The sequence below is a fragment of the Cottoperca gobio genome, chromosome 13, assembly GCF_900634415.1.
Source record: "Cottoperca gobio chromosome 13, fCotGob3.1, whole genome shotgun sequence".
Classification (NCBI taxonomy): Eukaryota; Metazoa; Chordata; class Actinopteri; order Perciformes; family Bovichtidae; genus Cottoperca; species Cottoperca gobio.
In genome coordinates, this window is record NC_041367.1 from 19,331,448 (window position 1) to 19,359,210 (window position 27,763).

General features: G+C 39.1%; 2 protein-coding genes across 3 annotated transcripts; both read left to right on the forward strand.

Annotated features, from left to right (window-relative positions):
- The first annotated feature begins 678 nt into the window (after window positions 1-678).
- Window positions 679-8,687, forward strand: ppp5c (protein phosphatase 5, catalytic subunit). Its single transcript, XM_029447120.1, has 13 exons — window positions 679-794; window positions 2,932-3,173; window positions 3,831-3,978; window positions 4,177-4,298; window positions 4,381-4,446; window positions 4,640-4,738; window positions 4,887-4,992; window positions 5,188-5,330; window positions 5,954-6,041; window positions 6,137-6,177; window positions 6,777-6,955; window positions 7,045-7,126; window positions 7,529-8,687. The coding sequence occupies exons 1-13, from the start codon at window positions 701-703 to the stop codon at window positions 7,589-7,591; spliced, it is 1,473 nt and encodes a 490-aa protein (XP_029302980.1). The 5' UTR covers window positions 679-700; the 3' UTR covers window positions 7,592-8,687.
- A 1,434-nt stretch (window positions 8,688-10,121) lies between these two features.
- On the forward strand, window positions 10,122-13,229 carry LOC115017339 (THAP domain-containing protein 5-like). 2 transcript variants are annotated; one of them, XM_029445673.1, is made up of 5 exons: window positions 10,122-10,953; window positions 11,286-12,076; window positions 12,426-12,612; window positions 12,817-12,972; window positions 13,132-13,227. In XM_029445673.1, exons 1-4 carry the CDS (start codon window positions 10,816-10,818, stop codon window positions 12,925-12,927), a joined length of 1,227 nt encoding a protein of 408 aa, XP_029301533.1. In that variant the 5' UTR covers window positions 10,122-10,815; the 3' UTR covers window positions 12,928-12,972; window positions 13,132-13,227. The 2 variants fall into 2 exon arrangements, with proteins under 2 accessions (XP_029301533.1, XP_029301531.1); XM_029445671.1 differs by having other exon boundaries at window positions 12,817-13,229.
- Window positions 13,230-27,763: the final 14,534 nt, after the last annotated feature.

The following is a 27,763-nucleotide window of genomic DNA, read 5'->3' on the forward strand; positions in this document are numbered from 1 at the left end:
ATACCCATAAACAGGCTTCGCAGAGGACGAAAGGAAATTATTATTGGACAGGTAAACACAAACACATAGGCACAATCAATATGGAAAACTCTCACAAAAACACACAAATGCTATCTCAGGCATAAAAACAAAAAGATGCACATATGAATTAACACAGAAGGCTAGGCTATAGTTTAACCTGAACGGGTCATTTTAGTTTTGCATTATGTTTATTAATAGACACAGTGTCTCTGTGTTTACTACAGTGCATGCTATATTTTTCAAGTAACCTAGTAAACATTTTAATAACACAAAAAAACATTTATTTAATAGTACCAATACACCACATATACCATACTGTATAGTGTATTCATCCCATCGTACTGTTTATTCAGCATTCTATTTATTCTGTACTCTGCACTTTATTGTTTTTGCACTTCTGGTTGGATGCTAAACTGCATTTTTTTTGTTGTCTCAGCACCTGTAGGCTACTGCAATGACAATACAGTTTAATCTAATCAAAATGTTTAAGTAATAAACATTTTAATAACACTAATAATGAGCTATTATAAAATAAATAAAATGGACAGAAATAGTTATGTTTTCCGTATATTTAGACGTAATACTTCTACAGCAGAAAGGTTTTCTATCATTAAAGTTAACTTAAAAAAATACTAAAAAACAACTAAAAAACTTTGCGACCTTTACGACTGTGCAGTCAATGGCGTGCGTATCGGAAAACGGCAGTGAGAAGATGGCGGAGGGAGGTAATGATGCAGAGCTGCTGAAGGAGAAGGCGAATAAGTACTTTAAAGGTAATGCGACAGACCTGTCAAGTCAATGGATTGTATTAGCAGTTTATAATAGACAAAGATGTGACTATTAATTACAGTAGCGACATTCTTGTGTTGGAACACGCTCCCCAAACAGGTGCTGGTCGCTAATGTTAAGCTAAGCTAACATTGATCTGAAAGCATGCTAGCTGTAAACCCCATTCATTGGATTACGCTGCACCGAATTGAAATTAGCGCATTTAGCTAACGCTAGCTAGCAGACAGTACAGCAGCTACAGCATCGATGTTAACCCATGCCGTCACGTGTGTCGTGTATAGTAATCCGCTAACATGTTGTTGGACTTTATATGGGGTTTATGCATGTTGTGTTCACCCATGTGTTTGCAATCAGCATCTCGTGTAGCATAAAGTGAGATTCAGATACAACTTCTCGAATATTCTGTTAGACAGAGAGCGCGTGTGAGCAGCACGAGAGCCTCGTTCACAGCAGTCGCATTATATTCAGTATTCAATTGTTACTGTTAAATGTGTCCATTTCTTATTAGGCTGCAGTTCATTTTGAAAGGTGGTAAATAGTAACGCATTGAGCGTGCGTTCTGGTCCACGAAATTGTTAAATGTTTGGTGGTAGAAGAAATACTGACATGCTTTACTTTACGAAGAGTATCAATACAGCATAACATACTCTTTTACAAGTACAAGTCCTGAATTTAAAATCCTAATCAAGTGATATAACGGGATAATAAAGTGCATTTGTATAGCACTAGTGCTTTACGACAAAAACATTAAACACAACAATAAAATACACCATAATGTTTGAATAACCAGGCAAGCATAAGGAAATAGAGGAATACATCTTTTATTTTATTCTAAATGGATGATTACACTGTACTTTATTCTCAACGTTTAAATCATTAAAAGTACAAAATAATTAGCATCAAAATATACATAACATTACTCATAACGTCAATGTTATAATATAACGATATATGATATGCTATGTTAGGATACAGATGGTATCTCTGGACATGTTTCCTGTATTACCAGGACTGAGAAAAGGTTGACTCATTGTCACTAGTAATCAAGGAGCAATGGCTGTTTGAATGTGCCATCATCTGTGTCCAGAACGTATTTCTCCTTCATGTCAGAGTCTAACTAGAAACGTGTGTGGCAGTTTAGGGATATTACCTAAATACGTACTGGTAAAAGCAAGCATATGATATGCCAATAAACAGTGTTTTATTTACAACTGATTTGCAAGTTCTTGTTCGAAAATCAACATTTACGATCAAGTACACCAAAGTGGGTAGAAAAGAGCATTAAAAATTCATGTCAAAACACAACATGTCAGTGAGCTAAGTGCATTTTTGTGTTAGCTATAATAAAAAAAAATGTTTCCAATGTAGTCTTGAAAATGTCTAAAATTACATTTTGTGTTTAATATGTACACAATGTAAAATGCTATATTTTAGCACGTGTCATGGCAGTAATATCGGCTACTAAGCATTTGTGGGTTAGCAGTGGCTACCTCCTTAATTTTCTTTTTCCCAAAGTGTGCAGAATTAACCATGCATAGATGTTACTGTGTGTGGCCTGGAGATGAAATATTGTATATTGAAGCTATACATTGTGTAACATGATGAGCCCACATTTCGTCTGGGATTTTGATTATTGGAACCTTGTGATTTAGCTAAAATGTTGTTCCTGGATTTAGTGATTTTAGGAGTCACTGTTCAAGCAGTGAGTGAAATGAACATGGTCTGCATTACTAATAACTTCTAGATTAAATGTTGAATTAAAATCAAATAATAAATAGCAAAATAATTATTTAGCTTGAAGCAAATTGGCGATATTTTATTTAGGGCAGAAAGGAAGGATTGTCTTCATTGTTGGCCTTTAATGCATTATATGCTTTGTAATATTAAAACAAGTAATATGTACATAATATTTCAAACATTGAATGCCCTGACGTCTTGAACGAACTCATGTTTTATGACAGAAACTCAAACATATTCACGTTACAATGCACTGATTTTATTTAGTAATTATTGTCAAAATCTAGGAAAAATCTAATAAACCTGTAGAACCTGTAGTGTTTCTGACATTTGTATTGGAACTTTGTAGAACCACAAAGTGAAGATTTCCCCTGTGTTTTTCAGATAAAGACTATGAAAATGCAATCAAGTACTACTCGGAGGCCTTGGAGGCCAATCCATCCAATGCCGTCTACTATAGCAACCGAAGCCTGGCATACCTACGCACAGAGTGCTATGGATATGCCCTGGCTGATGCTACGAAGGCCCTGGAGATAGACAAAAACTACATCAAGGGATATTACCGCCGCGCCACCTCCAACATGGCACTGGGCAAGTTCAAGGCTGCACTTAAGGACTATGAGACGGTAAGAAATATATCATCTTTGACTATTAGTAGCTGCACACTTTGAACTGCCATGTAGTCTTAACCTAGACGTGTGAGACATGAGCAACGTATAACTAAATGTTCTCCTGACTTTCTCAAAAGAAAGCGCTCTCCAGTTCCATCTGTTGATCTGTCACCATGTGTTAGGCTCTTCATGTTACCTTAAAAGCCTGGAATAGGGATGATCCCTTAATCCAGTCATGATGCCAATTAGATCCAGTTTGAAGGCACTCATACCACGGCTAATTTGATGTCCATTGTTTTACGCGATGTTCTCATAATAAGCAATATAAATATACCAGGGCTTTGTCAACAAAGACCTCTAAAGCTCAGACAGTCATAGCAATTAATTGCACAAACTCAACCAAGCACCATCACAACCGAAAACAAGAATGAATCCTTATGAAGCTCTACGAGGTTGGAGCTATATTGCTACGTATTTATATGTAAAGGGCATAACAGTAACTGACTGGGAGTGGTGGTAATATTTTTTACCCCGCATAAACTGCTGAATTAAAACTGAAAAAGCTTTTATTACTGTTTATCTCCAGGTCTTTGCAGCTCCATCGAGTCAATTTCCTTATATCTGCCAGTTGATGATTAACCAGTGTGGTTAATTTCCCCGTTCTGATGATAGGTAGTGAGAGTTCGGCCAAATGACAAGGATGCAAAGATGAAGTATCAGGAATGCAACAAGATAGTGAAACGGAAGGCTTTTGAGAGAGCCATTGCCAGCGATGAGATAAAGAAATCTGTTGTCGACTCTCTGGACATCGAGAACATGAGTAAGTTTCCTGTTTTATTGAACAAATATATAATGAAACGTTTTAATCTGTAACAGAAATGTGCTTTAATCAAGTTTGTGCTGTAAAACGGGAAGAAAACAAACTAAATCCACTGGTGTGAACACTGTGTGAACCTTTTTGATTCTTCACTGCACTTCTTGATTTTTCCTCTGAAATTAAGCTGATTCTGTTTCGCAGCGATTGAAGATGACTATGAAGGCCCCAAACTTGATGATGGGAAGGTCACAGTGACTTTCATGAACGAGATGATGGATTGGTTCAAAGACCAGAAGAAACTGCACAGAAAGTGTGCTTATCAGGTAAACATGTTTGCTCGTCTGAAACACTGACTGAAGGAACACCTGCATGTACCTGTAATTAAACGTGTTTGTACTCTTTCAGATTTTGGTGCAAGTTAAAGATCTTCTATCGAAACTACCAAGTCTGGTCGAGATCACATTGAAAGAGGTGAGGACTCTGCAGATAATCACTAGTGAAGTGACTTAAATTACTATTATACCAGTAGACTTCTATTGTTTGATCAGCTTATAATAAGACTGCTGTGGTTAGAGTCGCAGCACGAGAGTAAAGAATACGTAATTCTCCTGTTCATGGTTGTTTTATACTCAAATTTAAGGTGTTCTGTTTCTCTTTGCCACAGACAGAAAAAATAACAATTTGTGGGGACACCCACGGGCAGTTCTACGATCTCCTCAACATCTACAAGTTGAACGGCTTACCCTCAGAGACCAACCTCTATGTATCCTTTTCTTTGTGACAGCCACCATCACCTTTTACGTTTGTGTTTAGTGGAGTCATCCTCCTTGTTTGTACTATTCTATGTCTAAAACTACAACAGCAGAAAGCCTCAAAACTTGTGCATCGTAATGCTTAACCAAAGAATTCAGCTGTTCAACGGTGACTTTGTGGATCGCGGCTCTTTCTCTCTTGAGGTCATCCTTACCCTCTTTGGCTTCAAGCTGCTCTACCCCGACAACTTCTACTTGCTTAGGGGTGAGAGCACTTACAGATGAATGTGTAGTGTTTGCAGATGTGTGCTGTAACATGTCATGTTAATGTGGCACACTTAATAAAGTTCAAAGCACAACACTGAAATTAATTTATTAGACATTTCATTTGGTGTCACATTACAGACTTTGGATAGAAGTTATTCAAACAGGGTTGTCTAATCAAGATTGTTGTATGCAGGTAACCACGAGACGGACAACATGAACCAGATGTATGGATTTGAAGGGGAGGTCAAAGCCAAGTACACAGCCCAGATGTTCCAGCTGTTCAGCGAGGTCTTCCAGTGGCTGCCTCTTGCACAGTGTATCAACAGCAAAGTGCTGGTAAGCCGTCTCAAAGAAATCTCTACCAGGCAACCTGTTACTGATTCTTTGATCATCTAAATATAGTGACTTACTGACGATAGTGTGTGTTTATTGAGTCTTAGTCCTGTGTCAACAGTTCTTGTTAGTTTTGATCATATTTAGTACATTTTATCCTTTTTGTATTTAGTCAAGTTTTAATCTTAACTTAATCAAAGAAAACCGTAAATATTTAAGTCTAATTATAATCTATGAAAACCGTTTGTCATCAGAATATATTGAATATTCAGTCAATTTAGTCTAGCCAAAAAACAAATGTTGTAATTTTAGTCAAACTTATTTCACATGAGATTTGATCTTGTTATGTTCTGATGAAAAACACGAGTTAAAAGATTATGAGTGCAGCTGACTGCTCATTAGTGATGCACTCCGCGAGTCAGTCGCACCCAACCAGCCTGTTGTGAGAGCCACTTCCCAACATGCAAAACATTTGCATTAATCAATCCGAACCCAAACTTTATGCATTATATTTGCACAACTGTCAGGACTGAGACAACGCCATCATTTCCCCAAATCTTACTAATAACTGGTGTTATTAATGATTTGACTGCACGCACAGTCCTAATTAAGGTTCTCCTCCTCAGGTAATGCACGGTGGACTGTTCAGTGAAGATGGTGTCACATTGGAAGACCTCAGGAAGATTGAAAGGAACAGACAGCCCCCAGACTCAGGTAGGCTCAGACTCCAAATGCATCATCTGGCACAAATAAAACATCTGTAGAAAGGAAGACCGGTACATTCATCACCTTCCTCCGCTCTTTCACAGGTCCCATGTGTGACCTCCTCTGGTCAGATCCACAGCCTCAGGTCAGTAACTACGTACATTAAGTACTGTACTAATATTTATTTTGACATGCTTGTACACTACTTGAGTATTTCCATTTTATGCTACTTTTACTCCACTACATATCAAAGGGAAATGTTGTACTTTTTACTCTAATACATTTATTTGAGCTTAAGTTACAAGTAACTTTTTGTTTACATTAAAGACGTATGGCATTCTTATATTGATATGATTTAATACTGTATTGCTAATCCTCCCAGTAGTATACCGTAGTATCTAGAACTCCATATCGACGGACTACACATTAAAATGTAAACAATATGATAATATAAAGCCCGTTGAAAGGATCCATTCTGTATAATTACTACTTTCACTTTTGATACTTTAAGTACTTTTTGCTGATAATACTTCTGGACTTTTACTTCAGTAATATTTGAAATTTAAGACTCTTACTTGTAATGGAGTATTTTTAAACTGCTATTTCTACTTTTTCCTAATCAAAGAATGTGAGTTCTTCTAACACCACCCACCCAACGCCTCATTAGGTCTGTTTGTGTTGGAGCAACATTCAGTCCACCTCTCCCTCAGATTAAGAATTAATTTGTTCCTCTCTATCTTGCAGAATGGCCGGTCCGTCAGCAAGCGAGGAGTGAGTTGTCAGTTCGGGCCAGATGTGACGGAGCGCTTCCTGGAACAGAACAAGCTGGACTTTGTTGTGCGTAGTCATGAGGTCAAAGCTGAGGGCTACGAGGTCACTCACTCAGGGAAGTGCATCACCGTGTTCTCAGCACCGAACTACTGGTACGTAGTCAGGCTGACATGTTTAAGAGTGTTGGTTGAGCTGTTACTGAGGCTGTTCACTTAAACTGTTGTGTTCTGCCTTCCCCCAGTGATCAGATGGGAAACAAAGGAGCATATATCCACCTCAGGGGATCAGATCTCAAGCCAGAATTTCACCAGTTCACTGCTGTGGTCAGTACCCTGTGCTCTGAATTCATGATTGTTTGCACTTTTTGTACGTCGCTTTGGACAAAAGTGTCAGCTAAATGTAATGTAATGAATTGTTATATTATCATAATTGTTTTGGTAAATGAGGTTATTGATAATGAACACAACAAAGTTGTGGCATATTGTATTGCTCAGAGCGTTCAAACAACATATTTATGTTTTCGATCCCATTTGAGAACAAATTTTTCCGATTATTCCGACATCACATGAATGCAGCCCAAATGCCGTCTTGCAATATTCACGAATGTGAAAGGTCATTTGTGTATCCGCCCCGCGATTTCGGATCCGCCCCAAGTTGTAATGGGTTCTTCCTTGGCCTGCTTTGAGGCATGATCTAAAGTTTGTCTGCCTCTCTCTCCTTCACAGCCTCATCCGAATGTCAAGCCCATGGCATATGCCAACTCGCTAATGCAGATGGGAATGATGTAGAGGCCACCCTAATCTGTCTGTGACACTGACGACCTACCATCTGACCCGAACCATCCCAGCCACCACTTTCCCTAAAGTGCTCGGACATGCTCATGCTTAGCCTAAGGGATCCCTCTCCCCGACAAACTTCAGCTAGTTGTGTACATTAAACACGTGGTGTAGTTCAGATTGGAAGAGATCACTTACACCAGTCCAGAACTGGGTCCGTTCTTTCACGTTATCGGTTAAAACTGGAAAAATCCCCGTTTCCATTGTCTATTTGCTCATGTGTTTCATCACTTGGTAAAGAAACCAACCTTTCAGATGAGTCTCCATAGAGCTGCTTGGTTTTAAAATATTTGATATACTCAGCAGATGGCATCAAATAGCTGGTATGTACCAAAGATCTGTAATGAAAATGATTGTTCAGCTTTTACAAGGAGCGTTGCGTCTTGTGACTCTGAAACCTAGCATTGTACTGTTGGCCTGTATACACAGCTTGGAGCATTGTTAACTGGGTTTAGAGCAACATGTCTTTCAGTGTTTCTCAAACTATCCTTCAGTATGTCCTTTCATTTTTTATTTCACAGAAATACAAAAATGATTACATCCATTACCCCAGTCCCAAAATAATAAATAGATTGATTGTCTCTGGGTACACTCTTAAAGGTGCTGTTTGCCATTAGTGGTGTATTTAGTTTGTTCAGTTATATAGCTGGTAACATTTAATTTGCACTGCTTCCAGTTGAGGAAGATATTGCTGCTCTCCATGTCTTCATCCACGACCATCATTGTGCCACTCTCACAAGCTCCCGCACAGTCTACTCTCCATACTAGCTTTGGTGTAAGACAAACACTGATGGCACTCTAGTCTCAAATACATGTTCAATTACTGGTGACTCATATGTGGATTTACACAAACGTCCAAAATGCAATCCTGTCTTGAAACGCACAGCTGCATTGTCCAATGGCCCTCAACTTTTTAGATAAAGAAATACACTGATGTGTATGTAAATATACTGTATCATTTAAAGATTCCGTGTAATGTTTGGAGAAAAATATTGAATAAAAAAAATTCAGTCCAGTGATTTTAGAAACAAGCTGTTATCTTTATGTCGATTTAATATTGTCTAATTTTGTAACTGCTTTTGTGGGTTTGTTTCAACTATGAAGATGTTAAAGGGGACATATCGCACTCATTCTACTAGAACATGTTTACATGCGATAATGTTCAAAACACATTATTTTTCTCATACAGTCCGTATGCTCTGTTTTAGCTGATACGGTTTCGAGAAAAATATAGCGCACCTTTGCAAAGGTATTTCTCAAGCCAGGGGTCGATATTAAAAAAAAATATATATATATATTAATAGATTATGAATGAGGCAGCCAACACAAAACTGGGTTTTCTCAGTTTGTGGGTTTGTAGGCTCCAGATTCCAAATGTACGTGGACAAGCACTGAAGAAGTGAGGTTTTTATTTATTACCACATTTTTCAGTAGAGGAGTGCATTTAATCAAGTACTGCACATGTTTTCGTACACTTTCTGCTGCTTTATACTTCTACTCCACTACTTTTTTGATCCCTTTTTCTTAGCGGATTAATTCAAATACATGATATTATGGATAAAGAAGATAACAAAATCTAGTAAAACAAATAAGTGATGAATACACTAATGCATCAATAGCTATAATTAAATATTATTCATTATTCTGAAAAGGCCGTTCTACTTTTGCATGCATGCTAACAGCTAGCTGCTCCGTCCAGTCTGTAATACCACTTGTTCCTCTAGAGGTGATAGTGAGTCACTGTAGCTGCAGTCTGCCCTCAGTACAGAGGGAGAAGAAGTACAGCTGTCTGACTCTTGTAAATATATTACAGCCATGTTCCGGGTCGCTTTCTAGTTTCTGCCACTTTGGATTTAGTCCAATAAACAAACTAACGTCACGTCACACGATACAGCCCCGGTTAACATCAGTGCTCTGTAAACACAGATGATCAGCTCCACATGAAGATTATCAGACAGCAGAGCTTTCTGACCGGCTCTGAGTTTCAGCAGTTTGGTTGAATTTTGACTGACTGACAGGCTTTACACAGGAGTAAATGCAAAACACAATATAAAGAATACTTTTAGCATTAGAATACACTAAATATGCCAAACTACTCAAAATTACACATTGAACCTTTTTAATTGGCAAATTAAGCTGTAAGATAAATGTTGTGCAGTAGAAGTAGAAAGTGGCATCAAAAGAAAACACTCAATTAAAGTACAGTTACCTCAAAATTGTAAAAAGTACTATCAGCAAAGTATACTTAAAGTTGTAAAAGTACAAATTATGCAGAATGGCTCCTTACACAGTGTTGCATTATTCGAGAACATTATATTAGTCTGTTTTTATATCGCAGAGACATTTGTGAAATGTGAGTATAGTAATGCATCATATCTTATAAGCATATTATGCATTTTAATTTTAATGTAAAAAGTAACTATAAGTGTCCAATCAATGTAGTGCAGTAACAATTCCAATATTCCCCTTTTAAATGTAGTGGAGAAGAAGTATAACATTGAAATACTCAAGTAAAGTACAAGTATGTCAAAATGATATGAATGCATTTAGTTCCATTCCACCTCTGACAATATGACACTACTCATGATTATTTTATTGGGAATTGTATCTTTAATACTTACAACTGGGAATCCTACATTCAAATGTACACACAACAGAATAGAAAGCTGTCAACAATATGAAGCAACAAGCTTTGCAGTAACTCCTACTGTTGTGGCTGCTGTGTTTGACTATCTTATCAAAAGGTGTTTCTAATGTTCTGTCTGCCTCTCAAAATGTTTTCTTAAGTATAAATGTAATCACATACAGCACTAACTAAGGCCTCAAACACTCGCACAGTTGGGTTGCATTACACTGTACAGTGTGTAATGGCACAAGCCAAAATGTGCCGAGTCCACAGAGTCAGTCAGTCACCTGATCGGTTCTGATGCTGTTTCCAGTTTAGGGAGGCAGTTTCTTTTTAATGTTAATAGACTTTACTGTCAAATCATTGGAACAAACACGATTTACATTCAGGTTTTTTTTAATTTTCCTGTTTCTTATTTAATTCTAAAGATTGAATAATATGTCTTTTTGAAAGGAGCCCACGTATGACCGGTGTCTCACATCTGTAGTCCTTATTATGTTCTAGGTTCCCTCTACAGGACCCGCTCCGGCTGCAGCAGTGGCTAAGGAACATGAGACGTGACAACTGGACTCCCTCTCGACACCAGTATATTTGCAACAAACATTTTGCACCTTCGTGTTTCAAGGTGCGATGGGGGATCCGTTACCTTGAGAGCGATGCTGTGCCAACAGTCTTCCAGGAGGCTGAGGTAAAACAAAAAGAAACCTCCCACAGTCTTAATCTCAAAATGTTGGGCTGCACAATATTGGCAAGTAATTATATTGCTGTTGTTTTTGCTGAAATCTTGGAGATATTAGAGTTTCATTTATAGGCTAAAAATGTCTAGGAGTTGATGCTCAGCAACTTCCTTTCTCATTAAGTATGTACAACTCTATACAACAGGTTGAAGTACTATAGTTTATAACTGGATTTTCCATTGAGTTGTCAACTGCAGCGCTTCACAGAAGAGTATTAGGTCCAGGCATAAGTGAAGAAAATTGCTTTTGCTTTTGATAAACACGCACTCCTGCTTCTTTCTAGAAACGGAAAACCATGGATCACAGTGAGAGGAAGCCAAAACAGCTTCGAGCTAACAGTAATCAAAGCATAGCGGTGCCAGATGACAGGCTGCTGGCTTTTGACGTTGCAGAGATGGAAAGCACGTTGCACAAGCACCTGTATGAGATCTCTGTCGACCCATCGCAGCAGGGAGAGACCGGCCTGGTGGAGTCGAGTGATGTTGGAGAGACTGACCGCTCTCACCGGACAGACCTGAACTCGCTGGTGGATGGACTCGAAACGGGGACAGATTTTCCTGTAACTTTATTCCAGACAGTCAATGATCTAAGTAACAGTGGAGAGGTGTTAGTGATGTCTGAATGCCCTGCTGGTGAAGGGCAAGATGAGCTTCTGAATGGAATCACTGCTGCCATTCTAACTCAGGGCCACGGGCTGGTCATGAATGCCTCCACACTTGGCTGTACAGATGAGGGTGTGGCCTCACTCGGTGTTGAAGATGTGACTTGTGCCACAGAGGAGTTCTCGGACGTCCATGAAACTCAAGTCATCGCCTACTTCGAGGCGAAACCAAACGTTTTCCCCAGCGAAACCTCTACCCAGTCCACCTTCTCCCCGGATACAGTGCTGTCGTCCGCTCTGAGCTCCAAGCCCATCTCATCTACTCTGCCCATCGTGTCCAAACACGTGCCACCTTCCCCCACATCCCTGGTCCTCACTGTGGAAAGACTGGACACAGATGAGGGAGAGGGAGACGACGACGTGTCAGAGGAGGATGGCACGGAGCGGCAGGATCACCAGCTGGAGGAGCACTGGTGAGCACCGACTGTGTTAATGGACATGTCTGTATTTAGAGTTAAAAATGGGATCAGAGTTTTAAATGCCAACTTAACTAAAGATACAGCAAACAGTCAAAAACTAATTATCGATATATATATATATATATATATATATATATATATATATATATATATATATATTTATTTATTTATTTATTTATTTATTCTGAAATGCACCGTTGTGCAGCATGATACTTTTACTTTACTTGTAACAGAGTATTTCTGCACTCTGGTATTACTACTTTTACTTAAGTACAGGATTTAAATACTTGGTCCACCTCTGATTGCAGCTCTTACAATCTCCTTCCATTCTTTACATGATCAGCTACCATAAGAACAGTCTGAGTAAGGAGCAGCTGGAGGCCATTGTGGCTGAGCTGCAGAAAAAGGTGAAGGTGCTGCAGCAGCGACACCGCCGACACCTGGAGAAACTTCTGGGCCTGGAGAACACGGTCAGCCAGCTGAGGCAAAACAACCTGCTGAACGAAGAGCGACTACAGCTGCTTGAGAGGGTGAAGAGCTCGAAGTATTACATGAAATAAATCCACATTTATTGTAAAATAAAGCTTCCTACTTGCTATTCTCCAGTGTTATTTAGCTGTCGGTGGATTCTAATATTTAATTGGGAGATACTGAACCCTCCATTAAACTTACCATGCAACCTTTTGTTCATAAAATGTCAAACATTCATATTTTAGTTGTCTCTTCTTTCTCAGACTTGCATACAGACCACTGCAGCAGTGTCAGATTCCGGAGAGACTGTGGCCATCATCTACGAAGCGGACGATGCTGCTTACTTGTACACTCCACTGATTAACGCAGACTAAGCTGTGTGACTGACTGTCCCATCGGTGTGCCCGCTGCGCCAAAAGGTGACGTGGCTAATGCTGCTGAGAACAAAATACTACCTACATCTCCTTTTCTCCAAACAGAATGTATGAAAGGAATGTGTCGTTATATCTGCTGTGAGATTTGCACAAATATGGATGATTAATATGGGACAATGTTGAATGTGTTGTTTTTCTTTTAAGGTTACTACCCTCTACCCCTCCCCTCCTTCCTACAACCACTTTTGGTCTTTTTGTTTGTGATAAAGTAAATATCAAATAAAAAATAACTTTCATTAAGGTCTGAGCTTCATTTATATTATTATTATTATTATTATTATTATTATTTTAGCTATTAAAAGAACCACAGATTATACAACCAATGAAGTTATATGAGAAAGAGCTTTCACCTTTTCTTCTTCAGTAGCATCAAAGGAAGTGAGTCACACAGTTGTCGCACCTGTTGAGTGGCAGCAAATACATCACAAATTGGGGAAGTTCAAACAGCTATTTAAGTATTACCAGGTTTACTTGCAGTATCTGCATAACTGCTGGGTAAAACCGGGATCAGGTCATTTTTTACTTTAGTCAATCTTCAAGTAGTTATTATTGGTAATTATTGATTTTATTTAGCAAAATTCTCCAGATTAATCTGTAAACCTGCTTGTTGGCTTGGTTTTACACAGTGGGAGTGCTCACTGTCTCCACTAGATGGCTGTAGAGGCAACTTCCATCTGGATTATAGGAGATTCAAATGTTCAGACGAGTCAAAAGGGACAGCTCAACATTTAACAAAAGACCTTCTTACTTGAAAGTTGTACTAACTGTTACAATGTACCTCACTGTTTATACTTAGGGCAGTGTTTCCCCTAGCTTTGCTGCTTTGGAGGGGCGCTCACCGTGCAAAATTACATCAATAGCATAAGCGTTTAGTTTATTTAATAAAAGAGCACCTGTCAATGTGAAAAGTGAGTTGTGAATAAAAAGAAAAATATTTAGTTTTTAATTCGAGAAAAAACCTTAAATTTCAGGCAGGGCGCTGGCGGGGCGCAGCAGTGACACAAAAGCACATTCAAATACACAATAGCTCCAACTCATTTTATATTCAGTTATGCAAGATATCAAGACATTTGAATCTTGAAAATAAATATATTATTGTTATTGTTATTGTCATTGTCATCATAATTGTTATTATTGCTATTATAATTATCATTATTATTTTTGGTGTCAAGTATGTTTGCTCCTTAATTTTAAATTGGGCTCCCTCTCTAAGATTAAGCAGAGCAAAGATCAATTATATTACAAAGTTTGACTTTTCCTTTGCCCCCTGCTTTTTTTTTTACACACAATTCTGAGTCTAACCTCTGTTGACCTAACTCTAAAAACATAACTCCCCGGCTCATGTTTTCTATAGCTCCTTTGTTTACCAGCTCTCTAAAATTAAAAATAGGGGGGTAATATTCTGAAGAATGTTTGAGAATTTTACAAATGAGCCACATTACAGGAATATACCAGCATATGCTCCAGAACCACAAAGTGTTTGCTCACATTTAATGCCTTAGATCAGGGGTGGGGAACCTCCGGCCTCCGGGCCGTATATGGCCCGCGAGACCATTTGATCCGGCCCTCGAGGTAATTCATAAACACACAAAAAAATAGAAAAATAAAAAAAATGACTTTTTCCTGGCCAAGGTCAGGGTCAGGGTCCTTGAACACAACACGAGCGGAACGTGTCATCACGTGGTCATGTCACGTAAAAAACTTCAATATTAAACGAGACTGTCATTGACATCAGTGAACGCAGCATGGCGAGAGTAAAACAGAGAAAGCTGGATGCGGAATGTCGCACTTTCCAGGAGAAATGGACGAACGATTATTTATTTGTGTAAGTAGTAGTGTGCCTAGTTTGTGCGGACGCGCTTGCGGTGATGAAATAATAAAAATTTGAGCGTCATTACTGCACGAAACATAACATGGATAAAGTTAACGCTCTTCGGCGGAGTTTGTCCCAACAAGCAGCTCTGCAGAGCGGAACATACAAACATGGACAGATAGAGAGGTAGACCACCACACCAAGAACAGACTGTTCCACCACTACTGTGCAATTATCACTGCCATGTGCAATACTCACTTTATTTTCTATCAACCACTTGGTACTTATATATTTTTATTATATTTAATTATTGTGTACTGCCTTTTTACTTCATATGTTCTTTTGCTGTGACAAGATACATTTCCCCGTTGTGGGACTAATAAAGGATTGTTTTCTGATAAAACAGAAAGATGCATGGATAAAAATGTTGCTTTTTTGCACAGCATAAAAGAAAAGTTAAATGAATGGGCTGTGTCTTTAAACAAATTGCAGAGGTTATGAGTTCAATAATTAGTATGTCCCTCGAAGGATGTTGTAAAAAAGAAAAAATGGCCCTTGATAGGAAAAAGGTTCCCCACCCCTGCTTTAGATGGTGGTTTTGATCTGTTTTAGACAATGTACACTCAATTTCCCACTGTATCTGTTTAGAAAAAAACAGTAGTACACTTAAACATATTAGGTCTAATGCACAATTCTGATTTAGCAATGTTGAACATTAATTCTTGATCTAATAGTCCTTGCACTTGCATTTCCAGTCCTGTACAATTAAATATTAAGGCTGTGGTACTTCAAGAGCATTTGCCTTTTTCTAGTCTCAACAACAAGACCAGACTGTTTTCTGTTTCATCTGTTCCATCCCACAGTTCTGCTGTAGATTAGGGACAACTGGAGGAGCCAGAGCAAGACCCTCCAACCCTGACATACTGTAAATAGTGGTCCTTCTTTTGGATTAACTGCACAACATGTTATGCAGAAATAACAGGGTGGAAGCTCTTGTCCACAGTCAGGGATAAGGATGACAGAGAGGAGGTGTAGTGTCACACACACAGCTTTATTCTCACACAGATAAACTTATATCACAGGCACAGCTGACAGGTCGCACAGCTGACAGGTCACTCTCCTGTCTGTCGCTCTGCTGTCCGCTGCTCTCCAGGCTGCGCTGCGTCGTGGCTGAAGAAGCGTCTCCTCTGGAACCCAGCCTACTGCCAGAGCACAGAACCAGGCCATCACCATGCATTTATTATGTGACTGATTACCTGATTCCGTTCAGCTGTCTGGCCTCCAGCTGGGACACTCCTGTCTCTCCCCAGCAGCCGGCGCCCTAACCACACCCCACTGCCACAAACAGTAATTCCACTTGTTTTCACTATCCAAGCATATACATTGCTTTATTCACTGGGTGATTTGCTCAGGAACTGAAAGGATAAAAGGATTTCAAAGATGGATTGTGATTGCAAGGCAAATGCAGTATGCTCATCAGAAGTGATGAAGAAATGTTTGTCCTCTGGATCATGTTTTTAATTCCAGATTTAATAGGTATCAATGACACTGTGAAGTAACCCAATGAATCTTCCAAACCTTGAGTCAGTACTGTATTTACCGGTAACAATAATCATTACATTCCCAACTGGAAAATAATCTTTCCAACTATGTACTATTTATTTTTATTATTTTGTGTCATCTTTCATATTGCACAAATATTTTGGAAGAGTTTACTTGTAGTCATTGTTCTGCACCCAAAGATGAGGTGCAAAGAGCAGACAGTGGAAGATGAAATTCACAATTTTTCAATATCCTTCTTTTCATTTTCAGAGCTTTGTGTTGGGAGTCTGTTATCGTACCCCGAGTAGCCTGGGGTAGCATTGTTTGTGTAAATAGTTTTGGGTTTGATTGACAGCGGTAGAATAACACCATGGTGCTACCTTTGAAAATAGTCATTGCAGAATAAATCTCAAGATGATGCCAACTAGCATTGCAGGTACACTCGGTGAGTATCATGGATTTGGAAAAATAGCCACAGCTTGATGAGTTTGAATGTTTTCTTACTTTTATTGATGTTCAAACAGCACATTTCATGTAAAGCTAATTAAGGTGGAGTGCAGCTAAGCGTTCTGTAGACCTTTTTGACTTAAAGCTGCAACTTTTTACGCATCATTTGTATTACTGCTGAATCAGAGGGCTGTAGGATATTATCTTGAGATGTGTTTTGCCTAATCATATTTGATGAGATTAAACAGATCACTCACATTTCCACTTGTGACAGGGCCGAGTGGAAGTGAGAAGGAGTCAAATGATCTGGAACAAAGAACATGAGCTTGTGCATCCCTCTGGATGCATCACCATGCTATTAGTCACGATGAATGTGTACAGTCAGATGTTCGAATCAGGCCACATGCAGGCCTCTGGATTGATGACTGAAACAGGGCTACCCACTGTATTTTAAACTCATTCATCCACACTGACTCACATTCTCTGTGGTGCATCTTTAAATAGCCTGCCCTGGGATTGTCTGTCTGCCATTTGATTTATTCTATATTGTATTTTTAGATCTAATTAAAACAAACTTTTCTGTATTGTTTGGCTGAATTTTGAATCTTGCAGGCCCAGGAGAATACATAAAGGAGAGTCTTATCTTGGCTAGTCTTTTCGGGGGGAAAGCTAGTACCTGTGGCATAAGGTGTGCAATAAATAGAGTGCCATCTGTTAGGATTTGAGCACTTGAGATTCTTCCAAGGAACTCACCAGAGACTTAATTAAAGTTGGAATATTAGTGAGTGGGAGACTGAAGTTCCTCCAATAAAATGACAGCTATAGGAAATCTTAGCATTAGTTTGATAACAGAGATTTTTCTAGAAAGGGAAAAGACAGTGCTGCACCCTAGAGATTATCGTGATATATAATTCCCATGCTTTTTACCACTGATGTTTGTTGTATGTAATTTTGAAAAACATTAATTGTCAAAAACAAATATTGCTGTAGTTGGAAGAGTGTATGTCATTCATTATTGATGTCCTTCTGATTGAAAATGATGGTGAGGTTTACATGAATTTGTCTGTGCAACAAAATCTAATAACTGGACAATGTCCTAACACCATTTGTTTTATGGACAGGACAAGAGTTAATAGGATTTAAGGATTACAAAATAAATCATTTACAACTACATTGTTAATGAACATAACATATTATTTCTCCTGTGTATTCTATTATAGATATTTCATTTTCAAATAACAAACACTCTCCAATGCAAAGAGAATAATTATGTGTAAACAGTGTATTGAAAAGGTTCGGACAAACGGCTGTGCCTGCAGGGTGCCAGCTGTCTGGATGTGGGTGGACATCAGGCGTTGGCATCAGCCTCATTATCATCAAGGTCCCTCTCTCCCTCCTCTAGATTTCTTCTTTTTTTCAGTATTTATAGTAATGACATAGGACGACATCAGGTTTAATTACCCCTGTTTTAAAATAGTGTCAGTAACACAACATATGCTTTGCCTCAATGCACGGCTGTCTGTTGTTTGCAGTGTACATTTATTAATCCATCCATCCATCCATCCATCGTCTACCGCTTATCCGGGATCGGGTCGCGGGGGCAGCAGCTCCAGTAAGGAACCCCAATCTTCCCTTCTCCGGGCCACATCCTCCAGCTCCGACTGGGGGATCCCGAGGCGTTCCCAGGCCAGTGAGGAGATATAATCTCTCCACCGAGTCCTGAGTCTTCCCCGGGGTCTCCTCCCATTTATTAATGTCTATCTCATTAATTTTATATCAAATATTTGAGGTTCATCATTAACCAAGTTGGATGAACTATGGTGTTTAAGGCATCACACTTGCCATACAGTGAACCTGGCTCCTCCTGCATCATCCCAGTGGAAAGTAAAAGGACCACAGGGTACAGGTGGATCAGGAAATACATTTACTAAATGAAAAAACAAAAAGGCCACTTTAGCAGCAACACAATGCATGATGGCTTAACTAATTAGGCAGTCTTTGCATGATGTTAATAGCAGCCTGCACTGATTCACATGTACTGTCTGCCAACATTTCTATTCACTATTTTGTATCTTTAAAAAAACAACACCAACTATGTTGACATGGTTTATTCTTGGTTTAACTTTGTAAGTGTGCTCTGGGTCATGATGGTGTTAAGTGTGGTGATCCTGGCTGTGTGTGTTCATCACCATAGATCATCATACATGTCACTTATTTATAGAAACACCTGTACACATACAAAAGTCCAATTTACGATCGTTACAATTTACTGTACTCGCTCACACACACGCACGCACGTCCGTTAGGACGTGTCATGGAAAGAGGACGTTAACGTTCTATGAGGTGACGTAAAAGCTGCAGGTCTTCCGAATTGTCTTTTGCGCTTTGACTTGACTCGAGTTAACTTGTGAAACCTGGAAAGTTGAAATCTTGGATATCTGATCGCCTTGAAAACAACTTTTGGATAACTGAGCTGAAGAAAAACCTTTGGAGTAAATCTACAGCAAACCTTTCTCGTTGAAAACATGGATTCTGCTGGATCCCCTGTGGAGGAGCGCCAGCTGACCCGGGTCGCTCGGTGGTTCCTTGCTTTTATAGGTAAGACATATTTAAATGACATGATAAATGTAATTATTAATGTTCCTTAATTGCCTAAAGGTGAATTTCAGTAAGAAATGTGCATTTAATTATGTTAAATTGTTGAATATTAAGATTAAGAGTTAATAGAATGTTGGTTGGCCTGAAGGAAAAAACTGATTTTGGTGACACTAGACGTTTTTTTGGTCTAAAACAATAATTATGTGATAAGAATGTAATATATTTCGCGGGACAGCTGTGGAATGTGTTAACAATGGCGTAGGGATTTGAAAACATCGTTATTTTTGTTTGAGGGTCTCAAATTTTGAAATTTGGCGTCGAAAATTGAGGAAAAAAGATGGTGACCGGGACATTTTTTGAAAAATGTCAAAATAATTGTTATTTTTGTGCACCATGGAGACAATCGAACGTTTTAGCAAACGTCGCGACGTCAGAATGTGCAGGTGTAAACAGACCAGGGCACGTTCCTCTGTGGGTACAGTTGAGGTTGCTGCTTAAAAAATGTATCCGGAGATGTTGTTAACTTTTAACACGTTGAAGCGTGCGTAATTGCGGACGCAGGTCTGTGCGCTTAAATCTTTTTGTCTGTATCTCAGTGTTTTTCAAAGCTTATTATATATTCTCAGATATTTTTTAGAAGCAGAACAAGACTATTGTGTAGAATTGTGTTATTAAATTGACTGATTATTCCCTAATTGAGCAGAGACAGAATGTCACTTTTAGTCCAATTTGATTAACTAGGCCTTTAGACCTCCTATTTAAGTCTATTGGAAGTGCAGAATGTGACTTTTTAAATTAAAAATGTGTTCCTCAGGTGGATCTGTGTGGCCTCCCGACGACCCTGTCCTGCATGACTACGAGGACGAGGACGCTGTGGACGGGCTTCAGGAGGCTCAGCCTCGTGAAGGTAATGGAGACAGTGAGCAGCGCCTCCCAAACTATGGGAAGGATGGGCAACAACATGGTCCTGCTGCTCCTTCTCCTGTTTACAACCCTGTTCCCCTTGCTGCTCCTTCTGATTACGCTGACGTTTACTCTGACGCTTACTCTGACGTTTACGCCAACGCTTACGCTGACCCTCATGCTGACCGCTCACGCTGACGCTCATGCTCACACTTACACAAATGCTCAAGGTGACGTTTACGCTGACCATCAGGCTTACACTGACGCTTATGCCGACGCTTACGCCGACACTTACGCCAACGCTTATGCTGACCCTAATGCTAACGATGACCCTCGTGCTCACGCTTACGCTTGTGCTCACGGTAACGCTTACGCTCATGCTCACGCTGACCCTCAGGCTGACCCTCAGGCTTACGTTGACACTTACGCTGATGATTACGCTGACGCTTACGCTGACGCTCGCGCTTACGCTCACGATTACGCTCATGATTATGCTCACGCTCACGCTCATGCTCAAGCTGACCCTGAGGCTGACCCTCAGGCTTACGCTGACGCTTACGCTCATGCTGACGCTTATGCTCGCGCTCACGCTGACCCTCATGCTATTGATGATGATATTGCTGCTGCTGTTGAGAAAATGGTTTGCGGGTACAGGTATGGGCACCAGGAAGACAGATCAGAACGGGACTCGGACTATGCGGATGATACCCAATTATATCTATCAATTAAACCAGATGAAACCAATCAATTAGCTAAACTTCAAGCATGCCTTAAGGACATAAAAACTTGGATGTCTAGCAACTTTTTGATGTTAAACACAGACAAAACTGAAGTTATTATACTTGGCCCTAAACGCCTCCGAAACGCATTTTCTAATGACATAGAAGCTCTGGATGGCATTAACTTGGCCTCCAGCACCACTGTAAGGAATCTTGGCGTCATCTTTGATCAAGATCTGTCGTTTAACTCCCACATAAAACAAATCTCAAGGACTGCCTTCTTTCATCTACGTAACATTGCAAAAATAAGACGCATCCTGTCTCAAAATGATGCAGAAAAACTAGTCCATGCATTTGTTACTTCAAGGCTGGATTACTGCAACTCATTGTTATCAGGTTGTCCCAAAAAGTCGCTTAAGACTCTTCAGTTGATCCAAAATGCAGCGGCACGTGTATTGACTAGAACAAGGAAACGGGATCATATTACTCCTGTATTAGCTGCTCTGCACTGGCTCCCGGTAAAATACAGAATAGAATTCAAAATCCTTCTCCTGACTTACAAATCAATTAAAGGTCAGGCTCCAGCATATCTTAAAGATCTCATAGTACCTTATAAACCAACTAGAGCATTACGCTCCCAGACTGCAGGGTTACTTGTGGTTCCTAGAGTCTCTAAGAGTACAATGGGAGCCACACCCTTCAGCTATCAAGCTCCTCTCCAGTGGAACCAGCTTCCAGTTTGTGTTTGGGAGGCAGACACACTCTCCACATTTAAGAGTAGGCTAAAGACTTTCCTTTTTGATAAAGCTTATAGTTAGGGCTGGCTCAGGTTTGCCCTGGATCAGCCCCTAGTTATGCTGCTATAGGCTTAGACTGCTGGGGGACACCTCCCTGCTCTCTTCCTTCTCTCCCTCTCTCTTCTTCTCCCTCTCTATCTGTATGCATTTATGTAAATGTATGTTACTAACTCACCATCCGGGGTATCATCCCCGGAGTGTCTGTCTCTCATGTGGCAGGTTGCCACTGATAAAGTTTACGTCAGGATCATGAATCGTGACAGCGCCTGCTGACCTGGTCCTGCTGGACACCGGGAAGCCTTATTGACATTTTCCTGAATTCATCCAAACTTTCTTGGATTCATCCAAACTTTCTATTTCTTTTTTTTCCAACACAACATAATTTCTGTCAAATGTTGTATTTGTACTATGTTGTTTATCCTGTACACACGACATCTATTGCACGTCTGTCCGTCCTGGGAGAGGGATCCCTCCTCAGTTGCTCTCCCTGAGGTTTCTTCCATTTTTTTCCCCTTTAATTTTGGGGTTTCTTTTAGGAAGTTTTTCCTTGTGCGATGTGAGGGTCTAAGGACAGAGGATGTCGTAACCTGTACAGTCTGTAAAGCACACTGAGACAAATGTATAATTTGTGATATTGGGCTATACAAATAAATTTGATTTGATTTGATTTGATATTAATTTAATTTGCTTGTGAATAAAATGTACCAATCCAGTAAAAAACTATTATATTTATATATAACTATTATTATTAAAAAGGGATATTTAGTTATATTGAGTTAATTACCAGTGTTGTTATTTTGGTTGGACAGTGCCACAAGCATAAAATTGGTCAATTTGAACTCCATATGGGAACAGTAGATGACACGAGCTCACAGGTTGAGGGAATGATATTTGCTGAAACACTGGAGGATAAAATTATATTAGACATTGTACAAACTATTCAGTGGTCACAAATGTATTTTTGGATTTATTGGGCCATTACTTAGTGAATTCTATCATTCCCATTTCTTGTGGAAACACGTCTCACTCAGAAGTTATTAAGCAGTGAATGAAGATTAAAAGCAGAGGAGCACAGAGAATTTGAAGTGACATAATGTTGCCTTTAAAAACATCTTTTCCTTCCGACATATTTCTTTGACAAATATTAGGAATGTTCTGAGATGCAGCTTTGACTGGATTCTTTTTTTCAACAGCGTAAATTGATTAGTTTTGCACAAATGAACATCAGGAAAGTGACACCGTCGTTCACCTTTACACAATGCAGATAAATCTTTTCTTTAAGCACTGACGTATATTCTTTGTGATATTTAATTACAAAAAATATAAATAAAACATGTAAAATCATCGGTGATTACTAAAAGATTGTTTAAAATAAATGGCTATCTGAAGATGATTTCTGAATGAAAGTAAAAGGCTTTGAATATTGCTTTTAAGCCATTATGCTGCAAACGTACATATGTAGGTTGTGAATGTGTGGATATTGCTTGGGTTCTGGGGTCAAAGGTCCTCCCCAATTCAAACAGTTCAAGGTCTATGGCACTTGACAACTTGTTTCTCCAAACTCTACTCTCTGTACAGCAAAGAAGAAGAAAACAGATTGAGAAAACTGCTCCACAGTGATGAGTAGAAAGCACAAAAGGCAAACTGTGGTCTTCTCCCATGTAAAAACTAAAACTGACAGATGTTGAAACCCCTGCAAAACAAACATCTCACTGCCATGAGACTGCATTGCCATGCAACAGTGTTGGTGGTAATTGTTTGGTACAGCATGGTAGCTTAGTTCCAGTGCACAAATAAACAGACACCATGACATCACAACAACGCACACACAATGGAAACACGTGAATGTGACAATATGTTCAGTGACATTATATGATGTATACAGATCATTGAGTTTGGTCCATGGAGAACAATATGGGTCCGTATATGGGAACTTGTGGTGAGGGGAGGTAAGTGTTCGGACTGCTGTGGGAAAGAAACTGTGAATCAGGTGGTATTGGTTGAGATGGACCTGCAGCACCTTCCAGAGAGGAGAAGCTGGAAAGGGTAGTGGGCTGGGAGGGAGGTGTCGCTGGTTATTTCAGTTGCCCGGATAAAGGTGCACTTTGTGTACAGTGAGTCCACTGAGGCAAGGACACAGCCAAAGATGTTGGAGGCTTGAGTGACAATCTGCTGAAGTTTCTTCTTGGTGAGACTGTCTTAGCTCCCGTAGATTGATCCGTGTTGCATTTTGGGGTGAGAAAACCCGTTCAGGAAACAGAGTAGTACACTGGCAGGTATGGTTAAGATACATTTGAATATTTAACACCTTCAAATAAAGATAAATACATAATTACAGACATGTAAACCAATCTCGAAATCATCATAATTGATCGTTGAAAGACATTTTATTTGTAAAGGCTGCACATTCTAAAACTGTGACTTTCCATTTGTGGCTTTAAGCCTTAAACTTTAAGGCTTAAAGCCACAAATGTAGCCTTATAGCAGCTACTGCTTGTGACTACTGAGCAGTAGCTGTCTCAGAGAGCTCAAAATTAAGCGCTAAAGTCAGAAATGAGGTATTAAGCAGACAGCACTATTGTTGCATGAAAGATGTATATATATATACACATATATATATATATATATATATATATATATATATATATATATATATATATATATATATATATATATATATATACATATATATATATATATATATATATATATATATATATATACACACACATATATAGGTATATATATATATATACCTATATATATATATATATATATGTGTATATATATATATATATATATAAAAATTGACTCGATAATGGGTAGGGGGGCGCTGGGCCAAAAAAGGTTGAGAACCACTGCTTTAGGTCATACATATTTATTTGAGATGTCATATTAAATTGTTTTGTCATGGGGAATTGGAATCGATGTACGAACGAGGACAATGTTTGAGTGGCTGTATTTAGTGTATTTTCAGGACTTGTAAATCTACTTATCGTTCCTCACCTCTAGTGTTACAGCATCATTAACAACCAGATATTAACATGGGATGGAGCGAGGAAACAATGCCAAGCTATGGGTGGAAACTTGGCCTCTATTTCCTCAAGACATGTGGAAGGTTTTATTCATATATTGTTTGTTTCCTGATAAAATATACAGCGATCTTCTAAACTTCTTCTCCTGTTCATGGTTGCATGGTCAGGTATTGCAGAACCTTGAGATGGCAGGTAACAGATACATTAGCTGAACCAGAAAAACAGAACTTAATTTGTTGTTTTCGCTTGTATTGCCAAGTAGCTACATTTTGTAAGTTATTTAGTTATTTTACAAAGTCTGCCTCTGGTGCTTTTTCCTGTGAACCAGAGTGTATTTCACCTGCGTTTCTGACTGAGTAGCCGTGACTTGGGTGTGTGAACGTATTATTACTGCTGTTAGTGGTACGCTCACTATTCTCTTTCTGTGTTTTACCAGAGACAGTGTGTCGCCATAAATACCAATTCTTCCCTTGGTATTGGGAAATGGTTACCAAAGTCCTGCAATGACACCAATGGATTTGTCTGTCTTAAGAATGTTGGTGAGCCTATCTTCTGACCTTTCTCTTCGATACATACGGTCTAAAAATGGCTTCACATTAGTACACAATGATTTGCATATTTTCTTGAAGTATTTCTTTATATTTCTTAAAGCCGCTATAACCGATTAAGTGACAAAAAACATGTGACAATGTGAAAATGCTACAGATAATAAGAATGTGCAGCTTCCCTCTGCTCTATGGAGCGTGATATACAGTTTCAGCTCATTGTTTAGCTGTTTTATTCAGTTGTTTTCAGTTAAAAGGTCTAAAAACCCACTGTACAATACTTGCTTAACACTAAAACAGCAGAGAGGCACGAGAGAAGCATGACGGTAAATGAAAGCTAATGTTCTGTGTAATTGCTGGATATGCTGCAATTTAAAAAAAAAAGCAAGTGTTTGCTAAGAAATGTGCTGTATGAATTTAAAAGGTGATGATATGTCAATGCCGTCTTCACAACTCATTCATTCAGTCAAAATCAGTTATTGCAGGTTTAAGGAAGTGAGTCTTAAGCATCTGTACAACAGAGGTCTTGGTCTTAAGATGAATGGAACAACTACATGTGTCTAATTTCTCACCTTGAACAGACCCTTCTCTCCCAGACTCCCCTGAACCAACACTTTCTAGCGACTATGTCAAAATATTTAATGACTCTTTCAAGGTTGTTACTCAACAAATGAGCTGGGATGCAGCCCAAAAAGCTCTGTGAAGGAGATGGTGCTAAACTGGCTAGTCTGCAAAATAAGCGGACACAGGCCTATGTTGAGTTAGTGGCTTTCACTCTCAAAGCTCCTGTGTGGATTGGACTGAACAAAGATCAGGTACAGTGCTGAAAGCCTCTAAAATAGCACATAGAAAAGTAACACGACGAACTTCTGCTTGTAACTACTTTGAACATTTTACCTTATCATTTCAAAAAGAAAAAAATGTATTTGTATTATAGTGAATGGTAAAGTGCTTAGTAATATTTGGTCAATCATTTGGAAATAAATAAACTTAAGCTCATTAAAAATATGTTATCATAAGCATGCTTATGAATATGGACATTTGCTAAAAAATTATTTATATCACTAAATTCGAACATTTAAATTGAAGGATACTACGACCAACCTGACACTTCATACCTGCGTTAGCTTGGCTCCAGTTCACTCGTTTACATGCTAGTTTGCACAGACGTAAAATGGATCGATTTCTTATTTTAAAAAGTTGCACACCAGGTGAACGGAAACAAAGCGTGATAAACAAGGAAAGTTAAGATTTGGCTTTGGAGCATCCAACCATCGAGAGGAAGATGCTGGAGATGGAGTTTGTGGACAGACAACAGCTGCTCCCATTATAAAAGAAAGGTACGAGCCATACAAAACGAGCAAAGGACATTTCAAGACAAGTGGACAGAGGAGTTTGTATTTGTCCTCCACGAGTCAAACCCTTTGTGCTTAATGTGCAAACAGACCCTCTCTGGTTTCAAGAGAAGTCATTTGGAGCCGCATTTCCAAACAACGCATCCAAAATTCAACGAAACTTACGCACCTGGAAGAGAAATTAGTACAAAATAAATAAAATAGAGCAGCTTTCTTATTTTTCTGGAAAACAAAGGCTCGTACACAGGACAACTAATACAGTTCAACGATTAACTGAGGCATCTTTTGAGATGGATGGATTTTGGCTCGGGCAAAAAAACCTTCTCAGACTCAAATTGTGAAACACTGTTTTTTGGCTTCAGCAGAAATATTGTTTGCAGAGTTTGACAACATCATCCCAGTATTAAGTTAATCCTGTTTTTATTGAATGTATTGGTTGGCTGCATTGCATATTGTATGTTTTGGGTGGGATGACAGATTAATAAGCAGACAGGCTTTTTATGACTGGATGTAGCTTTTCATACTTTGCGGTAAAAGTGGCTCTCAATGTCATTACTGCCGCTCTCATTTACAGAGATACCACCAACAGTGTCAAGTGTTTTTCCAGGAGTTTGCCCTGAAGACCCAGATGCATTAAACACAGGCCAGAATCACTTCTGGATACCATTTCAAGATTACTGTTACGCATTTTTCACAGAAGCAAAATATTGGGCAGATGCATCTACTTGCTGTCTAAGACATGGTAAGTCATTTTGGTGGATGGTCTAAGATATTTCAAAGGCAATAAAATGAATGTAGCTTTCAATAAGGACAACACTTTTCTTTTGTGAAGGTGGATCACTGGCCAGTATTGAAGATCCCTTTGAGCAAGAATTAATTCAAAGCCATGCAAACGTATTTAAAGACAGCCACCCCTCGTTCTGGATTGGCCTGTTTAAACTCACAGAGGTACAGTCACATTCTCTGTTCTTTCAAGAAAGGTACTCTTCAGTTACACAGAGAGATACTATTATATGAAAAGA